Source organism: Ochotona princeps, chromosome 5, assembly GCF_030435755.1.
Source record: "Ochotona princeps isolate mOchPri1 chromosome 5, mOchPri1.hap1, whole genome shotgun sequence".
Classification (NCBI taxonomy): Eukaryota; Metazoa; Chordata; class Mammalia; order Lagomorpha; family Ochotonidae; genus Ochotona; species Ochotona princeps.
Genome location: NC_080836.1, coordinates 78168508 through 78182891, shown reverse-complemented (window position 1 = coordinate 78182891; position 14384 = coordinate 78168508). Strand labels below are relative to the sequence as shown.

The following is a 14384-nucleotide window of genomic DNA, read 5'->3' as shown; positions in this document are numbered from 1 at the left end:
GCTGGCCACAGCAGCGGTGCCCTGTGGACCACCTCCACCAAGAGGAGACCCATTGCATCACCCCTAAAATCGACAAACTGAGAAACATGAAGGGATGTTGAATCCAACAGGAACTTGCAGGTGCACACCATGGGCTGCAAATGAACAATTTACAGTGCCAAAGAGGAAATGAGTCATCCAAAACAAGGTCACAGCGGGAACGCATGGTATTCGAACGCTAGTCTCCTCCTCTTCACACAGGTGGAACAAAGCAAGCACCGGGCATGACCACTGGGAGTGCGGCTGAGCCCGCAGCCCGGGCAGTGAGGAGCAGCCAACACCACAGACCAAGGGGGCTCAGTGTTCCTGAGGAAGCATCCCAGTTTCTGAATCCATCTTAGGCGGACATGTAGCTACATGGGCAGGTGGCTACACCTTTGACGTGTTCAGAAATGGTCACTTTGTTTCACTCCAGATACCTCAACACAGTACAAACCACCGTGACAAGACCCATTTTCAGATTTGGCTTTCTTTTTTGCTTTCGATACTGGGGGATAAACAAACAAAAAAAAAAGTTTGTATTGTCTGTAGCCTTCATTCCATCCCACTGGAAGGGAGTCCCAGGGCCTGTGACTGCGCTGGGAGGGAAGCATAGCCTGCGAGCCTCACTCCGAGTAGTGCATGATGGACTCCACGTAATTCCCAGGGAAGAGCCCAGTCACTCCATTCATGACACCCTCATACCAACCATCGTCATTCTTCTTGATGACATAAATAATGGCTCCTTCCTGGAAGGACAGCTCATCCTCCTTGTCCTTTGTGTAATCATAAATTGCCACAACTAGGAGAGGAAACAAACAGGGTATTAAAAGAACTATTTGGAGACAAAACAAAATATGCATATAACCTTTCTTTCCCAACATCTGCAGTTAACATGGTAACTTTCAAAACACAGACCAAAGTTTATAAACATGGTTTTTTTCCAACATAGCCAGTCTGATATCATGGAATCCTATTTACTACAGAAAATTCTAAAGAGAGTAAAGATTCTAAAGCAGGCAGAGTTGGCAGTTAGTCAAACTTGCCTTTCAACAGCCAGTGGGAAAGCATCTCATTGAAAACAAATTTCAGAGTCATGAAAAATGGCTACTTCTTCATTTTAGCTTGTCCTGTGGCATCATGTTGTGTAAAACAAAAATACATACACCTTGCAATGCTAACATGGTGCACCAAGATGAGCCATGAAGCACTGAACTTCTGGGGGCCTAGGCCACATCACTGGGCAGAGGGAGATGCATCCCCCAGCACTCGGGTGACAGGAGTCACTCACATACACGCTCCTTCAGAACACACGTTACAGCACCACTTTCATAGTACAGTCTCAGTGCTAACCAAGACACCTATAAACTCTCCTGTGATTTTCACAGCTTATATCACTCAGTAACTTGGGCCTTGCAACCCTCTCTCCAAAGGTCTACAGTACCTAAATATTAATTACAGTTGACTTCAATAGTTTGAATTATGCCACCTCACAGCTTGCTCAGATCCGCTGGAAGAGTTCTAGCTGGTTCTAGCCTGTGTACCCCTGGATCTTTGTGCTCTCACTGACTACTCACAGAAACTGCCGTCTATCTAAGTCCCAAAAGCAAGGCTAGTTGGCGTGCTGGCTTCTCAGGAGCCTGAGCCTTCACCCTGGGAAACAGGAACCACACCTGAGGCTCTGGTAACATGCAGTGGGCTCCAGTTAGTCTATGCTTACAGCCTACTCCACTAAAAATTCAATGACTTCCTTAACATTATTAAGGGCACTGGCAAAACTCGATGGGCTCCAGCTAGGAAGAGTTCAGCGTGAATGTAACCACACACTCAGACACTATCAGGTACAATTAAATGAATACAAGTTTGACCATAAATGTGAAAGAATATTAACAATATTAGCATTTCTGGTCAACCCAATGTTCCTTAGCACTTGAAAAGCAAAAAAGACACTTTCACTGACGCTTACACAAATGCAAGCCCCTGAAGCCATTCAGAAGAGAATGAATGCTGGCTGTGGCCACACCGCAGGAGTGAAGAGAGTCCAGGCTGGCTGCACATCACCTTCTCCAGAATGCAGCAGGGAGGCCTGCAGAGCCCTCCCAGGTGGTGCCCAGCCAGCACCGAGTGCTACCGAGCTGAGCTCTTCCATCACTGCTAAACACTTACTGCTCAGAATTAGTGATCACTATTTTGAAACTTTTTTAAAAAGTAAGCTTGAGAACATTCATTTTTACTCCAGTGAAAGACACACAATAGTTGTTTATTTCATTTAGATATTCATCAGAAGGAAAGCAGGCTTGATTTAGGTGGAGATTTTTTTAATCAAAATTCAAGGAGGTATACAGTCAATCTGAGGATCTTCCTCTGTTTTTCAAAAATACCCAAAAAACGAATGCTAAAGCTAAAACTAACTTCTAAGATTTCAGTCTGAAAAAAGGTATGGCTGTAGTGAGAGGTGTCACAATCACTTTTCAATTATCCATGTATATCACACTGAAAACAAAAGGTGCATGAGGAATTTACATGGTAGTTGAGAAAAAAAATATTACAGAAAACATGAAGCCCCCAGTTTCGACACGGGAGGAATCAGGAGTGTTCTCAATGCTTCCACCCTCGGGAACACACCCAGCGTCAGGACGCAGCAGCCTGACAGGCATTCAGCAATGTCCTATGAAGATTTTCAAGCAGCAAAACTGAACTTGAAGGGTTCTTTTTTTTTTTTTTTAGGTCCTATAATTTTCTGTGAATTGTCAAAGAACACTGACACCATGTGATGGTGGTCTGAGTCAATAAGAGAACTCACTTTTCTGTTGTAAGTTGAAACAAGGAACAGTGATCAAAACCGTAAACTCTCTGCCCTATAGGGGCACGTGTGGCCCTAGCACCACACACGGGGCCCTCACTGCAGGTGCCTCTGAGTCAGTTTCTACTCTGCAGTATTACAAGTACCAATTAGATTAAAAGTCCAAGTGAAAGTAAAGTAACAAAAATGTGGAAAAAAACACAATATTACAGGTAAGTGGTATAAGCTCAAACATAGATCAAATACCACATGACACCTGCAACCAAAATTAGCAGTTAGGTACTTTGAACTTTAAAAGTCAAATGTTAGTAGGATCATCCATTTCAATAAACTCTTTTAATTAAGTCACATATTACAACTCGAGTAGTTTTAATTTCCTGGAAAGTGAAAGTTTATCTTATGTCAGCAAAGACTCAAATATTTTGGTACTTACATTGCGTAAGTTGCCTTGAGGCAGAACAAACTTCACCTTAAAGCTATCAATGAAGGGTTTTTAAACTACTTAACAGTACAGAATCTATTCAGGATAAAATTTCTATTAAAACAATGCTACCTGACTGATGGAATCAAGACTCTTTATGAAGAACTGTACTACTGTGACAACATAGGGAAAGTCAGTGGGGGGTGAGGTTTCGGGGGAGGGGGAAATCCCGGGCTCTATGAAATTGTACCATAAACTTCAAAATAAAAAAAACTTTTAAATGCTGCTTAATGCTATTAGTTGGAGGTGAGCACCAAAGAAACGGCCTTCCAGTTTGGGAATGTAGGATCCTCCCTCACCCAGCTTTGCTCCCCTCTGCCCTCCCCCAGGCCCGTCCCTGGGACTGTACTCTCCAGGCTCCAAGACAGCAGCTCCCAGTTCTGCTGGCTGCGCTCTGCCCACGTGAGGCAGCCTGGCACCACCTTTGCTTTCCCCTCCCTTACCGCCTCTGCCATCTCTCAGTCATGTTCGTTCTACCTCTTGAACCTCACAAAGCCTAACACTTCCCCTCCGACCGGAGAGTCCACTACACCTTACAGACAGTGGATCGACTGTCTTGTATGTTTGCATGTCATTTCACTTCCTCTCATTATTTGTGTATAGAAATCATTTTTATGATCTAAATGATCAACTGCTACTTTATTAGCTATCCCTGAAAGAGACTGCATGGGGGAAGTGTCCTTGCATGTGCCTGTGGGTTCCCATTCACTCTTTACGCCTTTTTGTAGACCCAAGAGTGCATCAAGCAGATGAGCTAACTCCAGCCTGATGCTTTCCTTCATGGCTGCGAAGACCCTGCACCCTTCCCGATGAGAACCACGCAGCTGTTCCTACCTTTGCTCCCTGTAGCTGAGCTGCCATTTTCACTGATTATCTTTCAGATTTCTATTCCTTCTGCTTTTCTGCAATTTGACCAGGATTTGCTCTTGCATGTTGTTTTCTTGTTCGGTTTACTGAACTTCAGATATACAAGTTTACACTTTTTGTGACAGACAACTTTTAAAAGAGCTTCCTGGTAAGACATAGCTTGTAACACCCAGCCTCGGGCAACCTCGACACCTCAGGTGTGGGCTGGGCACCCACCTGCTGTAAAGAACAACAAAGGACCTAAGACAAACTTAATCCTGCCAGGAACCCAGTGAGGAAGCCTGGAAGCTAACTCTCCCAGAGGTGAGACTGGGCGGGGCGCCGTCACAGCACGCAGGGGCACAGCCAGGGCAGCACTGCTGGGCCAGCAGGCCTGGACACAGCCACCATCACAGCGGCCAGGACCATGTTTTAAAGGGTTTTTATTACTTTTTTATTGTATTTATTTTTATTGGTAAGTCAGATATACAGAGAGGAGGAGACAGAAAAGATCGTCTGTCCATTGCTTCACTCCCCAAGTGGCCACAACCAGCCAAAGCTGAACCAATCAGAATCCAGGAGCCAGGAGCTTACTCCGGGTCTCCCACAGGAAGGGCAAGGTCCCAGTGCTTTGGGCCATCCTCGACTGCTTTCCCAGGCTACAAGCAGGGAACTGGATGGGAAGCAGGGCTGCCGGGATTAGAAACAGCACCTATATGGGATCTCAGCGTGTGCCAGGTGAGGACTTTACTGCTAGGCTACTGCACCTTCATGCTATCGCGCCGGGCCTGGAGAGCCTTTATCTTGGTCTATAGAAATATGTGGTGGGGGGCTGAGTTCTGGTCGGGTCACAGTTGTAATCCCTTGGCACAAACATGGATTCGGACTTGACGCACCATGCCGAGTTAGACCACAACACAGTTTGGTGCTCTGGAGGACCAGGGTAGATGTGGGACGGACTCGGCTAGGTTTCAACCCCAACTGAGCCATATATGAACTATATGTGGGTATGGACGAGCCGTGGCTGGGCTGAAACTTTCAACAGCAGGAACCAGAATGGATTGAAGAGCGGAGCTGGCCGAAGGACCTGCTAGTATGCGTGAAGCCGGACACCAGGAAGGAGTCGGAGGGAGGAACCTGAACAGATCCTCTGACAGGACACTGACTCTACAAATAAACGCAAGAAGCATGGAGGTAAATAACCCAGAAGAGGCTTTGGAATGTGACCCACTGGCATACACTTGGCTGGGGTTGGGGCAGACCAGGCTGAGTCGGTTCACGTCATCCACTGGCAAGCCCAAGTGCTGAAACTGTGTGGGGGCCTGGCCGGGTTTGGTTGCGATAAAAAAAAAAAAAAAAAAAAAAAACAGTACAAAACACAAAATGCCAAGGTGAAATGGCCTGTGCCAGTAGGGAGTGCAACACCCGACCAGCACTCCTCCCACTGGTTTAGGTGAGGGACGAGAGTGTGATGGGCAGAGCCGGGGAGAGCTGCAACACTCATTGGTTCCAATGGAGGTCGGGGCTCAGAAGAGAACCAATCCAGGGGTTAAAACCATCAGCTGATCAGAGTGATGGACGGTGGTGGGCACTGTGCTTACTAGTAGTACATGTAGGAGCCTGGACTGGGAACGCCTCCAAGTTTCTTTGGGGATTCCCCTGAACAAAATGGAGGAATCAAAGCATTAATCAAAAAAAGATGGAAAATGGAGTAGATGAATCAACCACCTCAGCTATATGCTTGCAGCGGAAAACTGGACAAGGGGACACCCTAAGACGGACTATGTCAATCAATGGACTCTGCACCAGCCTCATCATACCTGGACTGTTGCTGATGATATGTTGGAGCTTCTAATTGATCGAGGTGACGCTCTGCTGGCTCTGCCTACAAACCTGAGAGGGCCTCCCTAAGAGGCCGTTGAACTTGAACTGGACAAGTGGGATGCTGGACTCTGTGTGGTGTAAACTTTTAATTAGGGAATCTCAACGGAACCTGAGCTGTGGTTATGCATCATGGTGAAGGAATTCATGATGGGGGAAGGGTTTGGGGTGAAGGGGGGGGGAATCCCAGTACCTATGAAATTGTGTCATGTAATGCAATGTAATTAATGAATAAATGAATATTAAAGAAAAAAAAAAAAGAAATATGTGGTGGGGGGCTGAGTTCTGGTCGGGTCACAGTTGTAATCCCTTGGCACAAACATGGATTCGGACTTGACGCACCATGCCGAGTTAGACCACAACACAGTTTGGTGCTCTGGAGGACCAGGGTAGATGTGGGACAGACTCGGCTAGGTTTCAACCCCAACTGAGCCATATATGAACTATATGTGGGTATGGACGAGCCGTGGCTGGGCTGAAACTCTCAACAGCAGGAACCAGAATGGATTGAAGAGCGGTGCTGGCCAAAGGACCTGCTAGTATGCGTGAAGCCCGACACCAGGAAGGGGTCAGATGGAGGAACCTGAACAGATCCTCTGACAGGACACTGACTCTACAAATAAACGCAGGAAGCACGGAGGTAAACAACCCAGAAGAGGCTTTGGAAAGTGACCCACTGGCATACACTTGGCTCGGGTTGGGGGCAGACCAGGCTGAGTCGGTTCACGTCATCCACTGGCAAATCCGAGTGCTGGAACTGTGTGGGGGCCTGGCCAGGTTTGGTTGCGATAAAAAAACAGTACAAAACACAAAATGCCAAGGTGAAATGGCCTGTGCCAATAGGGAATGCAGCACCCAACCAGCACTCCTCCCACTGGTTTAGGTGAGGGACAAGTGTGTGATGGGCAGAGCCGGGGAGAGCTGCAATACTCATTGGTTCCAATGGAGGTCGGGGCTCAGAATAGACCCAACCCAGGGGTTACAACCACCAGCTGATAGGAGTGATGGACTGTGGCGGGCACTGTGCTTACTAGTAGTACATGTAGGAGCCTGGACTGGGAATGTCTCCAAGTTTCTTTGGGGATTCCCCTGAACAAAATGGAGGAATCAAAACATTAACCAAGAAGACAGAAGATGGAGTAGATGAATCAACCACCTCAGCTATATGCTTCCAGCGAAAAACTGGACAAGGGGAAACTCTAAGATGGACTATGTCAATCAGTGGACTCTGCACCAGCCTCATCATACCTGGACTGTTGCTGATGATATGTTGGAGCTTCTAACTGATTGAGGTGACGCTCTGCTGGCTCTGCCTTCAAACCTGAGAGGGCCTCCCTAAGAGGCCATTGAACTTGAACTGGACAAGTGGGATGCTGGACTCTGTATGGTGTGAGCTTTTAATTAGGGAATCTCAACGGAACTTGAGCTGTGGTTATGCATCATGGTGAAGGAACTCACCATGAAGGAGGGGTTTGGGGTGAAGGGGGGAGAATCCCAGTACCTATGAAATTGTGTCATGTAATACAATGTAATTAATGAATAAATGAATAATAATAAAAAAAAGAAATATGTGGCGGGCCCTGCGCGATAGTGCAGTGGTTAAAGTCCTCACCTTGAACGCCCCGGGATCCCATATGGGTGCCAGTTCTAATCCTGGCAGCCCCACTTCCCATCCAGCTCCCTGCTTGTGGCCTGGGAAAGCAGTTGAGGATGGCCCAAAACCTTGGAACCCTACACCCGCGTGGGAGACCCAGAAGAAGCTTCTGGATCCTGGCTTCGGACTGGCTCAGCTCCAACCACTGCAACCACTTGGGGAGTGAATCAACAGATGGGAGATCTTCCTCTCTGTCTCTCTTCCTCTCTATATATCTGCCTTCCAATAAGAAAAAATAAATCTTAAAAAAAAAAAAAAAGAAAGAAAGAAATGTGGCACACACACTTTGTCTTGTCAAATCCATTGCAGTCCTCTCCCGGCCACATGGCCCTTCGCTTTCAGGAGCGCCCGCAGCACTCAAACACCTCAGAGCAGAGGCATTTTCTGATCGTCTCTCAAAGGCGGTCAAAGGCACAGAACAATTATTTTGTGTAGCTTTTCCATAAATTCCTGTTTTCTGAGAAGTGACTTTGATACGTTCCTGTCTGTCTTGGCCAAAAGAGGAAGTTAGATCATGCAGGCCTCCTGGAGGACGGGAGAGCACAGCTGAGCAGCTCCCTCATCCACAACAACAACAACAGCACAAAGCCCCCCTGAGGCAGCACACTTCTCCAGGGCTTCTTAAGTCTGGATTAGATTTTAAATCCCCAAGTTGTTATACTATTTTACACTAAGACACTCAGACACACCTTCCAATCTTAAGAAACTACCATTCTTTGAGAAAAGAAAAAGTTTAAAAAGTTTTAAAAAAAAAAAGAGATAGTTCAACTGAAATATGTGATACAAGGCTACTCAAGCTCGGAGCAGAGTATCTGACACCTGGGAACAGCCGTCCTCCTGCGGGCAGCCCTGGCGCGCGACCTAATAAGCCACTCACCACCAGCACGCTCAACAGGAGCTTAAAAAGTAATACTTTTAAAATTAATAAAGTGTAGAAATTTACTAATGAGGCTTTCAAAATCAAGAACTGAATTCGTAAAAATCAATACATAATACAAATAAATAAAACTTTACTTCTCAGTGAAACTGCACGGGACCCTCTGCAGTCCCAGGGAGTCTCTGCACGCGCAGGTCTCCCGCCGAGCCCGAGACCCTCTGCAACTCACCCTTCTCCAGGTAAGACCTCGGGGCCCAGGGCGGGTCCTCCTCGGCGTAGGGGTCGCTGTACTCCACCACCGCTGCCTCCTCCTCTTCATAATCTTCTGGGGGAGGGGGCGGGGGCGGGGACTCATCAAAGACAGTTTCTTCCGCAGGTGGTGGCGGAGGAGGAGCATCTGAAACTAAGAGAGCATAAAGCTGACCATAAAACCAGACTCTGGACCCACAACAGTGTTTTCCACCTAAATTCCTCAGTCCAAGGACTTAAACCTAGTCTTGGAAACAACAGTTACTCAAAATGTGAATGGGCAGTTTTTGCATCAGGCTCTAAATCCCCAAGCCTAGCCTTCAGCCTCTACTTGGATCAGGGCTGATGGCTGAGAATCAGGTTTGACAGAAAAAATTTATTAACTCAATCTCTGGAACCTGTTTATGTTAATAAATAATTCTCTTTTCAAAGAGGTCAATACAATATAGTTTAGCTTTTTATTACATTCAAGAAGCAGTTGTTGTAAACAAAAATCAATAATTTGGATATTTTCAACCAACTAAAACAAGCCCAGGAATAGTTGAATTCTAGTTAAGTCAGCATTTTACCAAAGTGGAAAGACAACTATTCAGTAACTTCATTCATAAAGATATCTTGTTTATAGAATTTTAACTAATTCAAGACTAATCTGTGATTCAGAATTCTTTCAGGCTAAATGCCCAAGTGTATCATGACAGTAATTTAAGTATTTAAAATGTTTTCTAATATGGTGCCCACATTGTGGCACAGGCATCCCAAATGAATGCCAGTTCACGTCCCTGGCCACCCAGTCCTGACCCAGCATGATGTCCTTTGCCCCTAACAGCCTGGCGGTGGCTCTGCTGTGCACTGGGGAGAGCTGCATTCAGCCTAGCCCATTTCTGGTCACTGTGCTCATCTGAACATCCTCCCTGTTTATAACTCTTCTTTTCAAATAAATAAATCAATCTTTTTAAAAATAAAAGACAAAAGGCCTTCCACAGTGATCTGTTTCTAAGCTCCAGCAGGTAGAAATAAATTAAAAAATGGGCCCAGCGCAGTGACTCAATGGTTAAATCCTCACCTTGCAAGCACCAGGATTCCATATGGGCAGCTGTTGGGATCCAGGCTGCTTTACTTCCCTTCCAGCTCCCTGCTGTGGCCTAGGAAAGCAGTGAAGAACTGCACAAAGCCTTCTGGACCTCCCATGGGATGCTGCACCCCCATGGGAGCCCCCAAAAAGAGCTCCTTGGTTCCTGACTGCTTGCTTCAGATTGGCCCAGCTCTGGCTTTGTGGTCATTTGGGGAATGAACCAGTGAGTGGAAGACCTCTGTCCTTTCTTCTCTCCGTAAATCTAATCTGCCTCTCCTATAAAAATAAATATTTAGAAAAAATACTGCCAAACACAGAACTGACAGCTTTTAAAATGTTTAAGACACACCTGAGCACATCTCCAGCAAGTCGAATGATTAAGGCTACACTGCTCAGTGTGCAACCTTAAAAAAAGCACCACTTCAGAGAATCAAGATGGCGGAATAGGGTAAGGACACGTTTAAACGGACGGAGAAATATTAGCCAGCGTGAACTTTAGAGGACACATTCCAGGAAACAGGAGAGGACAGAACAACAGCAGAGGAATACCTGGAAACTGACAGACAGGAAAGCAGCGGACACCAACGGAGTGGTGTTGCAGTGTCTGATACTCCAGCAGCATTCAACAAGTGGTCATTAGAATTGCACCGGCAGCCAGAACTCCACCAGCAACCAGGTGGGAAGGGACTTTCACTGGGAGCTCGGGAAGTGAACCTAGACAAAGAACTGCCCATCCTGCTTGTCTCTCTGATTTGACCAGGACCAGAGACAGAGCAGAAGATCCCAGATGAGCAGTGCAGGAATAGGGTGGATTTCACAGCCCAGTCCGCCCTCTAGAGCCCAATCTGGCACCATTTTGTTTAAGGAGGCAAGGGCTATGGACAGTACTCCACATGCACTGAGCTGAGAGTGAACTCATTTCTGGCTCAATGAACTGCATCAACATGGCATCCTATAGGTTCCACCCAAGAGAGGTCCAGGTAGCCCTCAGACCTGACAGCCAGCAGATCAAGAACTCCAGTAGTGGCACATCAGGCGTCATTTCTTACAGTGCTGCAAAGAATTTAAGACTGCAAGGGACAACAGTGAGCTGCACATGCACGGAGCTCGGAGCAAATTCACTTAACTGGGAGCAAATTCATTGAGCTCAGTGCACTGCACTGGTCCCAGAGAAAAACAATACCGACCACAGCATCATATTGGTCAAAATAAGGCCCTCACACCTAATGGCCAACAGCCTCCGGCAAGATCAACACCACCAACAACCTAGCTATATAGGACACGTGGTGTCTCCCTAATCCTGGGACCTATTCCAATCGGAAGTGAGAGAAAGGTTGTACAGACAATGGTGCAGCCTCAGCACAGTATCACAGGAGGTAGAAACTGGTGAGCCAGGAGCTGGGGCTGTGGAGATCATGGTGGAAATCTATGATAAGAACACAGTCCTGGAACTTGCTGGAGGGAGTGGCACAAGTGACTGCAAACAAAGAGCCATGTACCAACTGCAATAAGCAAAATCAAACTGTAGACCTGTGTGTGATAGAGCTTAGAAACATGCCATAAGGAGAAGACTCTGCTAACCAGAAGTACAATAACCAAGAGCAAAAGAAGAGACAAAGGCACAATGAGTATCACTGAAGACTCCCCTGCAAAAGAGTAAAAGCCTTTGCCAACCTCAGAGTTCACTGAGGAAGTTAGAGACAATGGGGATACAGAATTCAAAACACTTGTTATAAAACTTCTTATCAATAACAAGAAACACATAAAGCAGGCATTCAAGGAATTGTCACACTGGAAATGAATCAAATGAAAGTTGATATATCAGAAATGAAGAATACAGTGAAGCAAATTAAAAATACAGCAGAGACTCTTCAAAATAGAATGAAGGAGGCAGAAGATAGAATCTCAGATTTAGAAGATATTTCCTGTCACGAGGGGGAAACAAACAAAAAGCTGGAAGCAGAGTTGGATCAAGCCAAAAAAAAGTATTCAAAAATTGAAAGACACTATTACGAGGCCAAATCTAAGAGTTATGGGAGTCCCAGAAGGTGCAGAAAGAGAATTGGATTTAACGAATGTATTTAACGAAATAAGGGATATTTTTCCTAATCTGGAGAAAGAATTGAGAAACAACATCCAGGAGAGGCATAGAACTCCCAACAGTCTTGACCAAAAACAATCTTCACCACGACACATGATAATCAAGCTCTCTTCAATCGAACATAAGGAAAAGATCCTTAAATGCGAACGTGAAAAAATTCAACTGACATATAAAGGAATGCCAATCAGATTCACAGGAGACCTCTCACAGGAAACTCTACAGGCAAGAAGAGAATGGAGTGACATATTCCAGATTCTAAAAGAAAAACAACTGTTAGCCCAATATAACATATCCAGCAAAGCTTTCTTTTCTTTCAAAATGAAATAAAATTCTTCCACAGCAAAGAAAAGTTAAAAGACATTTCCTCTTTCAAACCTGCCCTACAAATGATATTTAAAGATGTTCTCTTAACAGAGAAAAGGCATAGCACCCACCAAAACCAAAGGCATATGTGAAGAACATCCCAGTAAAATAACAACAGCAGACTAAATCAATTAACAACCCATTGCTAAAACAACAGGACCAAATTACCACCCATACATATTAGCCCTAAATGTAAATGGCTTAAACTCATCACTCAAACATCACAGTTAGTAGACTGGATTTAAAAAACAAGCCGGGGCCGGAGTGGTGGCCTAGCTGCTAAAGTCCCTGCCTTGAACACACCCCGGGATCCCATATGGGCGCCGGTTCTAATCCCAGCAGCTCCACTTCCCATCCAGCTCCCTGCTTGTGGCCTGGGAAAACAGTCGAGGACGGCCCAAAGCTTTGGGACCCTGCATCCGTGTGGGAGACCTAGAAGAGGTTCCTGGCTCTCCTGGTTTCGGATCGGCTCAGCACCGGCCATTGAGGCTCACTTGGGGAGTGAATCATCGGATGGACGATCTTCCTCTCTGTCTCTCCTCCTCTCTGTATATCCGGCTTTCCAATAATAATAAATATATCTTTAAAAAAAAAAAACAAACAAAACCCATCTATTTATTGCCTACAGGAGACACATTTCACCATCAAAGATCAGCAGAAACTATATCTCATGGATTTTGATTTTGTTAGTTTCACCTTTTCTAAACACTTTCTTCATTAATTTCAGTGACTCACAGATCATACAGTAGCATCATTTTCTTCAAGGTTATTGATTTTCTTTTTCATTTCTTCAGTGACACATTAGTCATTCAGTAGCATGTTATTTAATTTCATAGTGTTGTTAATTTCTTTTTCTTTCTTCCTGTTATGTTTTGTGGCTTTTCATTTAAGGGGATGTATAGTAACTATGTAATGGAGACTATCATATCTAGCAGCATGTAATTTAACTTCATGGCATTGTAAATCTCTATTTTTCTTCCTTTTGTTGGTTTTGTATTGTTATTTTTCATTTAAGGGGACGTATAGTAACTGGGTCATGGAGACTCTCATATCCAGATGTGAGGATACAATGCAGCATGCATCTCTACTTCCAGACAAAGATGGACTCCTAATTAAACTGTTTACTATATCTTGACAATAGGATGCTGGACTCTCTGCCATTGCAGTGATGGACATATGACTATGTATGAAGAACTATAGCGATATAGTGGAACTCAGTGATAGGGAGGGGGGAATTGGGGAAGGGATAAGGGAAATCCCAGGGCCTATGAAACTGTATCATAAAATAACAAAATGAAGTAAAACAAAACAACAAACAAACAAAAACCAGCACCACTTCTTATTTCCAAGGTACCAGTTTTGTTTTGTTCCCATGATATTCAAGCAACCCTGTTTGTCTTCTGTTTTTAAAAGACTACTGATGCCTGGGAAACTCAGCCCCATCCACACCACGTGTCCTCTTTCAGGCCGTTTCCCATCTGCTTCTAAACTGTCCAAATATGCTCATTCAACAGGAATCCTTCAGTCCTACAGTGTTCTAGTAAACAAAAGATAGAGATACATGATTTTCGCATATGGTTTACAGAAATTACACAGGAATGGAATGAGACATAAAGTATACTTTATTCACAGTGGTAAGGTAAAGAAACTGTGAACAGATACAAAGGAAATATCCAAACAATCTCCTTGAGAAATCACACCATAGAAATTACTGAAATAGACATTGATCGCTCATTCGCTTCCCACAACTGCTTCACAGCCAGCTTCATCAGGCCCACATAACCTACTCCTGTGACTTCCTATGTCCCACCTATTCAGCTAGCACTATATAACACGTTCTTCATTTCATCTGCACCTCAGAAACGGTCATTTTGATCCTCGTGTTAGATGCAGCAAGAGGCTTTCCAAGAGCAAGCTGTCCCACAGCAAGTAAATGGAAGCGCGCTGAACCCCAGACAACACTGTTACCTTCAAAATCCCACCCACCACTGTGGGCTGAGATGACGTTAGTAATGCTGTATTCATCCACTAAACATCAC

At 45.1% G+C, this 14384-nt stretch overlaps 1 protein-coding gene across 36 annotated transcripts in view; it reads right to left on the bottom strand.

Moving 5' to 3' along the window:
- Positions 1-412: 412 nt before the first annotated feature.
- ABI2 (abl interactor 2) overlaps positions 413-14384 on the bottom strand; it is a 99234-nt gene continuing 85262 nt past the window's right edge. For all 36 annotated transcript variants that reach the window (XM_036493015.2, XM_004576918.3, XM_058664878.1 and 33 more), the window contains 2 exons: positions 8790-8963; positions 413-820 (listed from right to left, as the gene is read on the bottom strand). In XM_036493015.2, the coding sequence (XP_036348908.2) occupies positions 645-820; positions 8790-8963 (350 nt within the window). In that variant the 3' untranslated portion in view covers positions 413-644. The remainder of the gene's footprint in view (positions 821-8789; positions 8964-14384) is intronic.